General features: G+C 50.9%; 1 protein-coding gene across 1 annotated transcript in view; it reads left to right on the top strand.

Annotated features, from left to right (window-relative positions):
- TTLL11 (tubulin tyrosine ligase like 11) overlaps positions 1-4052 on the top strand; it is a 190345-nt gene extending 186293 nt beyond the window's left edge. Inside the window, exon 9 of the mRNA XM_090274676.1 lies at positions 1270-4052. Coding sequence (XP_090130802.1) covers positions 1270-1553 — 284 coding nt within the window. The 3' untranslated portion in view covers positions 1554-4052. The remainder of the gene's footprint in view (positions 1-1269) is intronic.
- The last annotated feature ends 10378 nt before the right edge of the window (positions 4053-14430 follow it).

Here is a 14430-nt window from a genome sequence, read left to right as displayed (position 1 = left end):
AGCAGAGTTGGAGCCAGCCTCGTCTCAAGTACCGTGTGGCATTCGGCCCTGCCTTAGTGTCACCTGCCCTGGGGAGCCCATGGGATCCCATGGATTTGGGTCACAAGGTCCCTTTTTACTCTGACATTGCAAAAGACTCAGAACCTTTCACACGGCACAACTTAGTGACACCTATTGGGAGTCAGAGTTGGAATTTCCAGGCCGTTATCCTCTGCCTGTGTGACCTTAGGGAAGTTACTCAACCTTTCTGAGTTAGTTACCCCATCTCTAAAGTGGGACATAAAATACAGACCCGAAAAGGTGCTATGAGGATCAGTGCTAATGTCTGCGAAGCGCCTAGAACCAAGCCACTCACTCGTTCACTCACGGGTCCAGCACGCCCATATGGAGCACCTCTGGGTGCCCAGCACGGGGGTACGGCGGTGAGCTGGAGCTCCCAGCCCAGCAGTAAGGTAGATTGTCAACGTCCCACACAAGTGATCACTGAATGAGCTGCAGAGACAAGTGCTGGAAGCCTGTGCCGGGGCGGTCTAAGCTGGGAATCAGCCAAGGCTTCACCAAGCAAGTGACTTTGAGCACTTTGAGCACAGATCCCAAGAATGAGTAGGAGCTTATGACTCAAAAGTAAGGAAAGAACATTCCAGGGGCACGGAGGGGACCGCTATTAATATGTTCCAGAATATCATTTTGGGTAGAGAGAAGGGGTTGGGTGTATTTTTACCTTTTCGGGTAAACTTTATAAACAACCAAGTGCACGCATCCTAAGGTCCAATTTGATGATTTTTGACAAATACGCACACCCACAAAGCCAACACCTCTATGCGGATACAGAACATTGCCATCAGACTGGGCTTCCCTTAATAAATGTTCACCTTATCCTCCAAGTCAGGGGCTGGGTTTTAATGGGTACATTTTATGGTGGTACAAAGGGCTAAGGCTTTGGACCAATGTTAAGTCCCAACTCCATCACTTTCTACCAGTAGAAGTTGGCCTAGGTCTCCCCGCTTCTCTGAAACTTAGTTTCCTCATCTGGAAAATAAGGCTAACTAACTCTACTTCACAGGGTTGCTTCAGGGATCAAATCTGCCTGTGGTTTTATATGCCCAGTGGGGCACATGGTAGGTGGGCGCCCATGAGGGAGCCCTGTTTCATTTCCAGAGTGGAAACTGTGGTAGGAAGGTGCCCAGTGGTTGGAGCCAGGCCTTCCCAGGGCAGCACACTGGGCAGCTGTCGCGCACACGCCCCTAACACTGGTCTCTCTGCCCGCAGGGATGTGCCTGCAGGCCTTCGTAGAAGCTTTCTTTTACCTGGCTCAGAGGAAGTTCAAGATGCTGCCCCTCCACGAGCAGGTGGCCTCACTCATCGACCTGTGTGAATACCACCTGTCCCTGCTGGACCAAAAGCGTCTGGTGTGTGGCCAGAGTGGTAGGCCGGGGGGCCGGCCCCCTTACAGGGGCACATCCCTGGAAGCCACCCCGGCGGCCCTGCCGGCAGAGGGCAACCTCCCGCCCCACAGAGACAAGCTCTCCCATTCCAGACACCCTCTGTCCTGAGGGCCACTCTGTCCTCACAGAAGAGCAAGTCCTTCAGGGCTGAAGAGAGGCCCTGGGCTTCCGGCCCATGGAAAGACACAGGCTGATGAGAATTCCCACCCGGAACTCCGCCATGTCGCCGTGTTCTGCTGAGCTGCGCTTCCAGAGGCCAGCTGATCCTCTCCCGCCTTCGTCCTAGTGCCTCTTGGTGTGAAACCTGTTTACCCGTCATCAGTGGACAGACCACATCCCAAAGGTGACAAGTGGCATCTTCTATTCTGAGCTCACAGGGAGTGACAGCAGGGGTAGGACTGCTGTGTTTGGGGTACCGAGGAAAGGACTGTGGAAGCCGAGTCTGGGGTCTGCTGGGGCCCCAAGAGCGAGCCCTGGCTAAAGCCAGGAGCATCATGTCTATTTCCTCCCACCCTTCCTGCGACAGTGAAGTGGAAATGCCCAGCAGTTGTCCACGACTCTCCCATCCCAGTCATGTACTACATGGGGGTAGTTAACAGATTAGCCTCATTTATTTCATTAGCTTGCCTGTTGCTGCAGTGACTGGTTTGCTATTAATTAAGAAATAATTAACTAAGAAGTCACTAACGAAAGTTCCTAGAGTCTTAAAGCTGGCGGAAGCCACAGAGGTCATTTTGCTTGATTTTGGTTTGACCTTGACACCAAAGCAGGAGCCCCATGGTCATACCCTCATGGTCGGGGCGCTCGCCGTGTGGCCAGCGCTGCCGAGGGCCCCTGCGTGCCCTGGGCGAGAAGAGGGGACTCCTGAGGGGAGGAAGCAAGACCTGGGTGAGGAGTAGGATGAGCAGGAGCCCGAGGCCCAGAGCCCAGGCCCCAGACGTGGTGTGAGGAAAAGGGCAGCCACAGGGGCCTTGTGGAAAATGGCCACAGGCAAGTCGGGGTCCAGGGCGCACTGACAACCGGAGGATGGGAGGCTGCCCGTGCCGAGCCACGCTCTGCCCTGGTCCAGCCACACCAGACCCTCACTGTTCCCCTGGCTGAGTGCCCTCCAGCAGGGGCTCCATGAAAGGGTGGGAAGATCCGGCTCAGCCTGTCTCCATTTGGCGAGTGTGCCCCACGGGACATGGGCATTATGCCCCCATGGCACCAGGGCCTGGCCAGACTGGGGCCGGCAGGAGGCGCTTGTAAAGGTTCTTTGGGGTCAGCGCAGCTGTTTGCAGCGCTGGCCTCATTGCCGAGACAGGCACCTCCACCCCCCAAACAATCCTCCTCGCTTGCCCCTCTGTGGCCCCTGGGCCTCTGTCCATGCACCCTAGCTCCGACCTCACCATGCCTGATCTTGGGGTTCTGGGGGGCTCAACTTGGGGCTATCCGACCTGGTCTTCTCTGTCTCCTTTTTTAAAAAAAGATTTTATTTATTTTTAGAGAGAGGGGAAGGGAGGGAGAAAGAGGGGGAAAGCATCAATGTGTGGTTGTCTATTGTGCGCCCCAACTGTGGTCCTGGCCCACAACCCAGGCCTGTGCCCTGACTGGGAATTGAACCAGCAACCCTTTGGTTCTCAGGCCGACGCTCAATCCACTGAGCCACTCCAGCCAGGGCTGACCTGGTCTTCTCTTACTGAGCACCTGGAAGGGCTCTGTAGGCAACATACGTTTTATAGGCTCCAGGTTCCTGAGCCACACAAGAGGGTGACAGGGCCTCTCTTGCTTGATTTCTGGGAACGTAGAATGAGAAACGGGAAGTATAGTATACGTAAAAAGCGTTTTATAAAACAAAGTGCTGTGCTAATGCCGTGTTATCTTCAGACTGGCTTCTGGTTTCCTACAAAGTGTAAAGAGATAGAGGAAAAAGGTTCTTCTTGGCTGTTGTAATCCATCAAGACAAATGAAGCTGCAGTCATGGGCTCCTCTCCCTCTGCCCCTCCCCGTCATCCTCACACCCAAGGGCTGAAAAATGGCCTTTGCCGCCCCTCTGACAACTGGAATCTGCCCTGTGATTGGCAGAGTATTACTACACCCAGATAGCTTAATTTTTAAAACCATCTTGATCAATGCCCTAAACTCCTTGGCCCTACAGGTGAGCATTGGGCACCTGAGCCCTTTCCCTCGAAGCTCAGAATGGGGACACACCCCCTACAGGATCCAGTTCCCGGGGCAGAGAGCTGGCCTCTTCTCTGCAAGGTGCACAGCCACCTAAAACCCACCTCGCCTTGACTGACACTTTTGCCAGTGTCCATAAGGCACGTGGATTTCTCCCTCACAAAATAAGTTCAGTTCCTTTTTTCCTGTTCCCAGGGACCAAAGAGCTTTGCAGAACAGTCAACATATTCACTTACTTCCATCTCTAGTAACCAAAAGTCTTGATTTGTATATAACAAGGACAAGTACACGGCACAGTGCTTGTGTATAAGGTACACACACTGAGCACCACTGAGCTTTGGTGTAAAATGGCAACATTACCGATGTTTTTCTCATTTCCGGCACTTTGCCTGAGTCTTATTTCCAGAGGGAGGATAGGGGCCCTGCAGCGCTGGAGTAGCATAACCTACTCACTGAGAGCTCGCTGGAAATACGTCCTCCCAAGATGGAGGCTCTTGCTACTGTGAGGACCAGCGCCATAGCCCCAGGCCACCAGGACCTCACCAGCTCCCCAGCCCCTCCCAGGCCGCAGAGACAAGGCAAGGAGCTGGATGGAAAAATAAATCAGCAGAGATGTTTCCCCTTCCGAGTGGGGGAAATGAGGGCTGAGAATCCCAGAGGAGGCCCTGGGTGTTGGCGGGAAGAGGGAGCGTCTGGATTTTGTGGCCTGTCGCTCTCTCACTGAGTGGCCAGAGACTTCACCCCTTTGCCCTAGTGCTGGCCCCTACGGTGGAGACCACGCCAGGAGGAATGTGCAGAGCCTGGCTTGGGACTTGGCACCTGGGAAGTATGTTAATAAGTGTCTGCTGAGGAAAAGACCAGTCTCAAGGTGCTGGAACCGGACAGGTGCCAGGACATCATCTGCCCACTGCGACGTCCCCGACAGGACGCTCCTTGAGGTCTGGCAAGAGGCCCGTGTCCCAAGCCCTCCTCCCGTAGTGTGGGGCACTGCGGCTTGCTGGGCTGCTCTTGCCTCCTAAAGGCCTTTAAAAATTCTTTATTAAATTTTCATGGCACATAAAGTCAAGGTTCCATTACTTGGCCTCAGTTGTCTTGGTAACTTCGTAAAATGCAATAATAAAATGAAGCTGAGTGTTGCTAACACAGGCTTGTTGTGTATAAACGGCTGCAAAGTATTGACGATCTTTTTCTGCATGATAATTTTTGGCAGCAAATCCACTGGGGTGGACAAAGCTTATTCATTTTGGGTCAATTGGTGAGAAAAGGGCTCCTTTTAATTTTTTCTTCTCTAATGGCGAATGTTAGCCTGGGAAGATAAATATTGCCTCAAGGAAACTGAGATTCTTGGGGACCTGAAGGGAAGTGTTTGGAGAATCCCCTAACCCTTCACCTTGAAGAGACAGTCACCCTTAGGGAGGGAGCGAAGCATCCCTAGAGTTTGGCCACCTGTCAGAGATTCTGTGGCAAGGACGCCTGCCCGGGACAGGGAGTGGCCCCTTCCAGTTTTGTGGGTACAGCAGTCACTGCAGCAGCTCCGGGCTGAGCGGGTACACATTGCAGACTTTACCTTCATGAGGTGAGCTCGGGGCAGGGCACCTCCCCAAAAAACTGACCCATACAAGCTGCACCCGAGAAGCCATTTCTGGGGCCCAAGCCTGGCTCTAAAAATGGCCGAGGATCCAAGACACTCTCTGCCCTTCCCAGGCTGGAGCAGAGCAGTCAGTCCAAGCCCTGAGGCCCTCTGGCCTAGAAACAGGTGACCCGGAGAAGCCAGCTCTGGTGGTCCCTGGGGAAGGCCCAGACCGCTGGCCTAGCCTGCCAGGGGGACAGACCCTGCCCAGAGCAGCCTCAGTGTGGTGGAGCTAGTGGCCTCAGGGCTCCTCCTATAGCTGTTGGCCGTTGTGTCACAATTAACAGAGGGCAGTGGGGGTAAGAGGCTCTGGGGGAGGCCTCGGGTCACCCGAAGTCAGCCTCTAAAAAGCCCCCTAGTGTAACCGTCCTTGAGGAAGGGCCTCGCCAGCCCCCACTTTCTGGAGGCCGCCCCCACCCAGCCAGGTTTACAGGAATGAGAGGCCCTGGGAATTGCTCAGCTTGGCAGCAAAGTGACAGTGGAGGGGGACCCAGAGAGGCTGCACTCTGATAACGGAGAGCCTCTGTGTCTGGCTGGAACGTACCCAGCAGTGTGGGAGGTGGCGGGGTGGTTGGTGGCGGGCATGGGGGGAGGAGTGGCTTCGTCCCAGGTTCCAGAGGCACTGTGGCCATGGTGGCGAAGTGGGTGGCGTTTCTCCCCTTCTACAGCCAAGGCCACCTAGGGGCTCTGGTGGGAGAGCATGGCAAGGGAAACAGCTGTCCACATTCCCACAGGTCAAAATACCCCCAGACCCCAAACAGAGTCACGACATCCACAGCAACCTGCCCCGAAGCCAGGGCTCCTGGCTCCACAGCCTGGAAAGAGGCTTCCCCACAGGATCCAGAAATGCCACTCTGGTTTTAGTTCTTTCTCTGTGCTCACATGCCCCATGTGGAGTGGCACCTGACGGGAAGGGAGGGGAAAAGAGCCTCCTTATGGCAGAGAGGGACCTTCAGTCCAGGACTCAGAGCCTTCTGCTTCAGAGCCAGCCAGGAAAGGTGGCCGCACATTCCACAGTCTTCACTTAATACAACCTGGAAGAATCGTATACAGTTTGGGTGGGTTTCCTTTAAAAAAAAAAAAGAAGAAGAAGCTTTTAAAGAATTTTGAGTCTGGTAATATATCTGGAAAAATCACTTCCATGGGAATTCATTCCTCAAGGACAATGGATAAAATGAGACCCCACTGCCTGAGAAAAACACTCAACCACTTGGACATCTTGTTGTTTCGATTATTCTTTTAAATATGCAATGGAGATATATATGTACACACACACACACATAAATGCACACGTGACAATGCATATATATGGCCAAAACAAATAAAAACACAGAAATATGTACATTGACAAGTAATTCCCCATCCATGCTTGTCCCTCAGTTCTGCAGTCTGTCCCCAGAGGCAACTACAGTTTCTGGGTTTCGTGTGTCCTTTCCAAGACAGCCACAATGTGAAAAACTTCTCACATGTGGAGTGCTACCCCCCTTCCCCCTTTTCATACAATGACCAGTGCTCTGCTCTTTTTACGTGACACTGTTTCTTGGAAGCTGTTGCATTATACAGACGCGCATGTGGGCCTCCGTTTTTTAATGGCATCATGGCATGCCACTCTGTGATGCACTGCAATTACTTACGATACTTTTTAGTTTATGTAGCTGGTCCCAGTTGATGTATTTATGTTGATTCCAGTTTTCTGATACTATATACAGTCTTTCAGGGACTATTCTTGAACATGCATCTTTGTGTACATGTATGGTGTGTCCTAGAGGTTGAATTACTAGGTCAAAGGTACATGCATTTTAAATTGCCATCAAGATGTCGGATTGCCACCCCCCCACCCCACCCCCAAGAGGCTGGACCAATTTTCAGTGCCACCAACAGTGTGAGAGGGCCAGTTCCCCCATCCTCCTAACACAGTAGAGTGTCAAAACGGTAACCTTGCCAATTGATGGCTGAAAAACATGGCGCTGCCTGATGATAAATTTAATGTTTGTTTCTTTCATTATGATGAAGTTGAGGCTTTTATGTGCTTGAAAGCCGTTTGTATTTCCTTTTCTATGAACTAGCTGCTTGTGTTCTTTGCCCATATGTCTACTCATCTTTTTCATGTTGACTTGTAGCATCTCCTTGCAAATGAAAAGAATGAGCCTTTTGTCATATTTTTGCAAAATATGTGTTCTATAATGAGCCATTTTTCGGCAGCCAACTCTCCCTCTGCCTCCAACACATTCTCCACAGGCTGCCAGAGTGGCCTTTCAGAAATGCCAGCTGGATCTGGCTCAAACTCCTCACTTGGTTTGGGGGGGTCTTCATTTTGGGGCCCAGTGTTGCCCTAGCTGGGCCAATCGATGAGCAGCCTCAAGGGTGTGCACAGCACCGGGGGCAATGGCACACGGAGAACCTCAGGGGCGCCCCCTAGAGGTGAACGACAGGGCAGCGCCTCTCCCAGAAACCTTACCTCAGGACTCATCCCATTGCTGCCACTCCCCAAATGCTTCCTGCTCTTCAAGGCCCCCAGTGCTGCGCCCATGCTCTTCCTTTTATTTCCTAACACCCTTCCTTCCCCGGTCACTGGTGAGCTTCCTGCTCGTCCAGCAGGTGATGGTCACCTCCTCTGCTGAGCTGACCCTGCTCCCGCAGGCTGGCTCTTCCCTCCCTCAGGCCCCCACAGCCCTCACGTGTCCCTTTCACCCGCTGCAAGGTCATTCTCACTCTAGGGAAGGGCTGTGCTCGTTCGCGTCTGGGTCCCAGCCCCAGCCAGGGCCTGGCACGGAGGAGGCGCTCAGGAAACGTGTGTGGAATAAATGAGTGCGTGAGCGAATGAATGAATGAGTGCGTGAAGGCCGCCTTCGCATGAAGATGAGGGGTGAAGACACAGCCTGTCCTCAGCCTTCTCAGTCTAATGGAAAGTGGTGCCTTTACCCGACAGGCTATTCTGTATAAATGTCCATTAAACCCTGAAAAATGCAAATTCTTAAAAATGCAGCAGACCGGTTCTTCCCAGGTAATTATGGTCAGCCCTGTGACTGCAGCGAAGGCCTATTTAGTGGGTCTGTTGCTCTTTTCAGATTATAAAGTGTGTAAGGCCCTTTCGGGGAGCAGGTTTGCCTCCCTCCCCTTCTTCCTCCAGAGGCGCACCATAGGAGGACGCAGACTGACCTGGGGACAGGGGCCCAGGAACCCTTCCTGGTCTACTAGGGCTCTGCTAACGTCACTCCCTGCGCGCCTGTGGGGATTCCCGCTACTCAGCCCACCCTCAGCCCTCGGTCAGCCATCAGCCCTTCCACTGGGTCCTGGGGACCCTTAGAAATGTAAGTAGGGTAACAGTCTTCCCCGAAGAGCTTCCCAGGAGCTCTTTCCTCCATGGCTTCCGCTTGCTCTGAGGAGCAAGGCCACAGTCCCTGGTTGTCCTCCGTGGCCCCTACAGCCCCACACCCTGTGGGGTCTGTGCCTCTCCTGCCCTTCCAGGGACCGTGTCACCTGGCTAAGGCCTGCTCAGCCGGCAGGGCTCCGGTCTCCATGCCCTTCCTTCCTCTCCTCACTCAGTAACCACTGAGAACCTGCTAAGCACCAGCCGGGCCCTGGCGAGGCTACGGTGTGAGCAGACGTGGCCCTGCCCGCCTAGAAATGAAGGTCGGTGGGACAGCAGGGACCAAGTGCCAAGGGCGGAACCAAGGGCAGAGAGGAGGGCTTTGCACCGCCCTGAGTGTGACCAGCCCAGAGACGCCGGCCCCTCGCAGGCCAGTGAACATGTCCTCCTTCCGCTGGAGAGTGTTTAGAGGATGTGTCTTGCAAGATAACCACGCTTAGGATTTGGAGGGTGGACCCTGGAGTGTGGTGGCGCATGTGTGGGAGTGGAAAGGTTGGCTGGGGGGCAGCATGAGTCCAGGCAGGAGGGAGCTGGTGGCAGCTCTGGAGATGAAAGGCACTGGCTCAAGAAGCTCAGAGGCAGATCGAGGGCCCTTCTCAGTGCAGTTCTTGGATGCCATCTCAGCGCCCTGCGTGGGGGCAGGGTCTGGTTCGTCCGCTGGCGGCACTCACGGAACCCAGCGCTCAGCTCAATCCACAGCAGGTGCGCTGTTCCGGGCATGAACGAGCGCATGCGTGCGTGAGTGAATGAATGCCAGCTGAGAGGGAATAGTGACGAAATGAATGAATTAAACAGATAGGGAAACTGATGCTCTGGGTCATGCAGTGGTATGTCAGCTGGGTGAGCTGGCGATGACCCCGGGGAGGGGCAGAGCCAGCAGCAGGCCCGGGAGGGAGGCCACAGGCTGTCTCCCCAGGCCCTGGGGCAGCATGCAAACCCCAGCTCCTCCCGCCTCACTCACAAATACCTGTCTTCAGAACTTGTCATTTGCCCACACACCCACAGGCAGGAATACGTACTGTCCCAGTAAATAAATCTGGGCCACTTTTCAGCATCGTTTAACGTCCCCAGGAAGGCTGGATCACGTGGCATCCAGCAGCAGCCCATTAGCTGACAGGCTGAAGCATGTCATATTGAATTCCTCTGCCAGCGGAGCCTGCGAGACCCCGTGCTGTTCGGAAACCTGCACGGACTTACTAGAATGCAGTAGTGCTGCTTATTTCCTATGATGAACACGGTGCCCCCTCCTCTTGCCAGGACCATTTTCTCAGACCTCCACCAGGACAACAGGAGTGGAGGGAATCTTGAACTCACTTCCTGTCTACAGCTGGAAAGAAAGAGGGGATGACATGGAAGGGAGATTGTGGAGGGCAGGTACCATGGTGGGGCTGAATCTGGATGCTGTTTGCAGAGAGTGTCTCAAGGCATGGAGCGATCTTCCTGTCCCTACCCTCTGCCCACTGCTCTCTGCCCTGTGTCTCCCTGATCACCTGCTGGGAACCTTCAGCCTGGACCAGGTATACCGGCCGCCGGCCACAGCTGTGCTCGCAGATATACGAGCCACACCTGGACAGAACTGCATGCAGAAGCGCACGCACACATGCCCACTCCCATTCTGGCGCGTGGGCTATTCCTGTTCCTGAGGACACCAGCACGCACCACACCCGTCCACACACACACACACACACACACACACACACACGCATTCTCATACACAAACTCACATACACACTTCTACACGCATTGTGAATTTCCAAGCAGTAGATAAGCTTTTATAGATAAGCTTTTTATTGTTCTGTGGTCAACAAATACAGCCTTTCCTTTTTTTAAAAAAATATTTATTTATTGATATATTTATTTTGAGAGAGGGGAAGGGAAAGAGAAAGAGAGGGAGTGAAACATTCATATCAGAGATCAACATCAGTCGGCTGCCTCTTGTAGGCACCCCAATGGGGACCAAACCCACAAAACCCAGGCTTGTGCCCTAACCAGGGATCACACTGGCGACCTTTCGCTTTGTGGGATGACACCCAACAAACTGAGTCATGCTGGTCAGGGCTGGCCTTTCCTTTTTTGAACCTACTATGTGCCAAGCATCATGTTAGATGCTAAGTATACAAAGTTGAATAAATTTGGACCCCACAGCCTCATAATAGAGAAAATAAATAAATTCACGCTGGCAATCTGACATGACATATGCTACAACAGAGAGAAGCTCAGCACTATGTTTTTTTTACATCTTATATTTTTCTCTACTTAGGTTGATTCCTTTATGCTTCTGTTACTTAAACACTGCTGGACCAAAAAAAAAGGCTATTTCATTGCTATATTCATTTGCTTTTCTTAGCAGTGCATTCCTGTCTGTCGTTGAAGTACCTGGTGAATTACTTCAGCATTCGCTCGGGACCTCTGGAGAGGCTTCCGCAGACCCCAGGTGCGAAGGCTTGGTGCCCCTGGGGGCGGAATCTCCCTGAGAACTGGCATTCACTGTTGGCCGGCTCAGTCTGTGCCTGTGCCCGCCCCCTTCTCCCTCCTTCAGGCTGCTTTCTCCTCCTCGGATCAGCCTACACCTGTTCTCCCTGCCTTGCCCGATGCAGGAGTCACCAGGATGCTTGTTCAACTTCAGATTCCGTGGAACTGGGGTATAGGTGCAAACCCACAATTTATAAAACGTGTGTGTGTGCAAATCATGTGTGTCGGTGTATATTTGTATTGTGGGTACATGTGTATATGTGCATACATTTATTTCCTATCTGCTGAAAAGGTCAAGAAGAGAAAACATTCCAGGAGCCCTCAGCTCTAGGTCTGTAACTCCATTCCCCGGGGTTTTCCAGAGAAATGCCTAATTCCCTAGCTGGGGCAAGGTAGGTACAAGGCAAGCCTGGGACATCTTGTAAAGCCAGAAAGGAAGGACATGTTTGAAAGCAACACTGGGGGGCCGGTCAATGGGACGCAGGCCCCAGTGTGAAGGGACTCCCTGTGGCCAAGTCTGGGACTGTTTGAGCACCAAAATAATTAAGTAGAGTAATGAATAATAAACCCTTAAAAACAGGACTTTAGGAGCCATACTGATAATAGATACATAAACAACTATGGGGGGAGAAGGGAGGACCTTTGCTGTCAGTAAAATTCTGAGTGTTAGAATTGACAGATCTTTGCAACCATCCTAGCAAAGACTGGATCAATCAAGAACCATTAATGGCTGCTAAATCTAGGGGACACTTTGATAAGGAGCAGGATGTTCGCAGGGTCTCAAAGGGTCTCCTCACGGACTGCTTTTGCTCATTAGTCGTAAGCAAAGCAAAACAACCACCACCACCCAGTAATTATTCAGTGGAGAAGTTGGACCACACCTTGGTCAGGTGATGGAACTTAACATAACCGGTGAGGGACAGGTGGGTGTCGTGTGCCTGCCCATTTGTTTCTCTGGAAAAGGATACAAGAGGCTCTCTGCTCTGCAGTATTTTGGCCAAGAATGAGCAACTGAAAACTAATCACAAAGAAATATCAGACAAATGAAAAAAATCTATTTTTATTTTAAAAAATAAACAGGAGGAATGTTTGGCTGCATTCTTTCAGAATGTCATGACATAAAAGACAAAGAAAGGCCATAGGAATGTTACAGATAAAAAGAGGCTAAATGGTCTCTGACCCTAGTCCTGTGTTGAGGAAGAAAATACTATAAAAGGACATGATTGGTTCAACGGAGAATACTGAACATTAGATTAAAGTTTGTGCCATGTAAAATTGACTAAGTTTGATAACTATACTATGAGAATATCCCCAATCTTAGCAAATCCACACTGAAGGATTTAGGGGTAAAGGCACCATGACATGTAACTTATCTCTACTGTCCCCTCATCTAGGCCTGTTTTTGCAAATAGGTTTTTATTATTTTTTTAAGTATATTTTATTATGCTGTTACAGTTGTCCTATATTTTTTTCCCTTTGCCCTCCTCCACCCGGTACCCACTTCCCTCCAGCAATCCCTCCCCCATTAGCTCATGTCCATGGGTCATACATGTAAGTTCTTTGGCTTCACCCTTTCCTATATTATTCTTAACTACCCCCCGTCTATTTTGTACCAACCAATTATGCTTCTTAGTCCCTGCACCATTTCCCCATTTCTCCCTCTTCCCCCTCCCAGCTGATAACCCTCTGAATGATCCCCATACCTATGATTCTGTTCCTGTTTTGGTTGTTTACTTTGTTTGTTTTTATTTTTTAGCTTTAGTTTTTGATAGTTGTTTGTTGTCATTTTACTGTTCATACTTTTGATCTTCTTATTTTTTTTAAATAAGTTCCTTTAACATTTCATGTAATAATGGCTTGGTGATGATGAACTCCTTTAGCTTCACCTTGTCTGGGAAGCACTTTATCTGCCCTTCCATTCTAAATGATAGTTTTGCTGGACAGATAATCTAGGTTGTAGGTTCTTGCTTTTCATCACTTTGAATACTTCTTGACAGCCCCTTCTTGCCTGCAGTTTCTTTTAAGAAATCAGCTGATAGTCTTATGGGAACTCCTTTGCAAGTAACTCTCTGCTTTTCTCTTGCTGCTTTTAAGACTCTCTTTATCTTTAACCTTTGCATTTTAATGATGATGTGTCTTGGTGTGGTCCTTTTCCAGTCAATTTGTTTGGGTCTCTCTGTGCTTCCTGGACTTGTATGTCTATTTCCTTTGCCAAATTAGGGAAGTTCTCTTTCATTATTTTTTCAAATAAGTTTTCAATTTCTTGCTTTCCCTCTTCTACTTTTGGCACCTCTATGACTTGTAGGTTGGTACATTTGAAGTTGTCCCAGAGTTTCCTAATCCTCTCCTTGTTTTTTTCAATTCTTGTTTCTTCTTTATGTTCTAGGTGAATGTTTATTTCTTCCTTTTATTTGAAATCATTGGTCTGTATCCTGGCTTCCTTCCCATCACTGTTGGGTCCCTGTATATTTTTCTTTGTTTCACATTGTATAACCTTCACATCTTCCTTTATTTTGTGACCATACTCAATGAGTCCTCTGAGCATCCTGATCACCAGTGTTTTGAACTCTGCATCTGATAGGTTGGCTATCTCCATTTCATGTAGTTCTTTTTCTGGGATTTTGTTTTGTTCTTTCATTTGGGCCATATTTCTTTGCCTCCTCAATTTGGCAACCTCCGTGTTTGTCTCTGTGTATTGGGTAGAGCTGCTTTGACTCCGTATCTTGGTTGTATGTCCTAATGTAGTAGGTGTCCTGTAGGGTCCAGAGGCACAGCCTCCCTTATCACCCAAGCTGGGTACTCGAGGCGCGCCCTTTGTGTGGCTGAGTACACTCTCCTCTTGTAGTTGAGCCTTGGTGGCTGTTGGAAGATCAATGGGAGGAATTTACCCAGGTCAGTCAGCTGCAAGGATTGGCTGTGACCACTGACCACCAACCTCCACCCCCCATGGAGGATCAGCTCTGCAGGGGCAGGGTGGTGGTGCTCCAATGTGGTCTGTAGCTGTCTACTGGGTGCGCTGGCCTTGCGGCTTCCCAGGTGGTACAGGCCAAGGTCAGCCCCAACCTGTGTTTTGCCTGGGGCACCCTGAGCTATAAAGCAATCTGAGATGGCTGTTACTTGTGCTGGCCTTGGAGATTTCCAGGTGAAGCCAAGCTGCGAGTCTAAGCTGGCTGCTGCTAGTGCTGAGCCTGGGGCTCACTAAGGCCAGTTGTTTCTTGTTAAAGAGAATTTAGGAAGTTGTGAAGCATGAGCCAAGACTCGCCAGTAATGTGGAAAAGCAGCTTGGGTGGGCCTGTAAATTGGGTGGGGCGGAGTCTCTGGGGTTCTCCAAGGCGGGTCAATTAGAGTTAGCC

Source organism: Furipterus horrens, unplaced genomic scaffold (assembly GCF_987537825.1).
Source record: "Furipterus horrens unplaced genomic scaffold, mFurHor1.1.pri manual_scaffold_4, whole genome shotgun sequence".
Classification (NCBI taxonomy): Eukaryota; Metazoa; Chordata; class Mammalia; order Chiroptera; family Furipteridae; genus Furipterus; species Furipterus horrens.
This window is presented reverse-complemented; position numbering and strand designations above follow the sequence as displayed.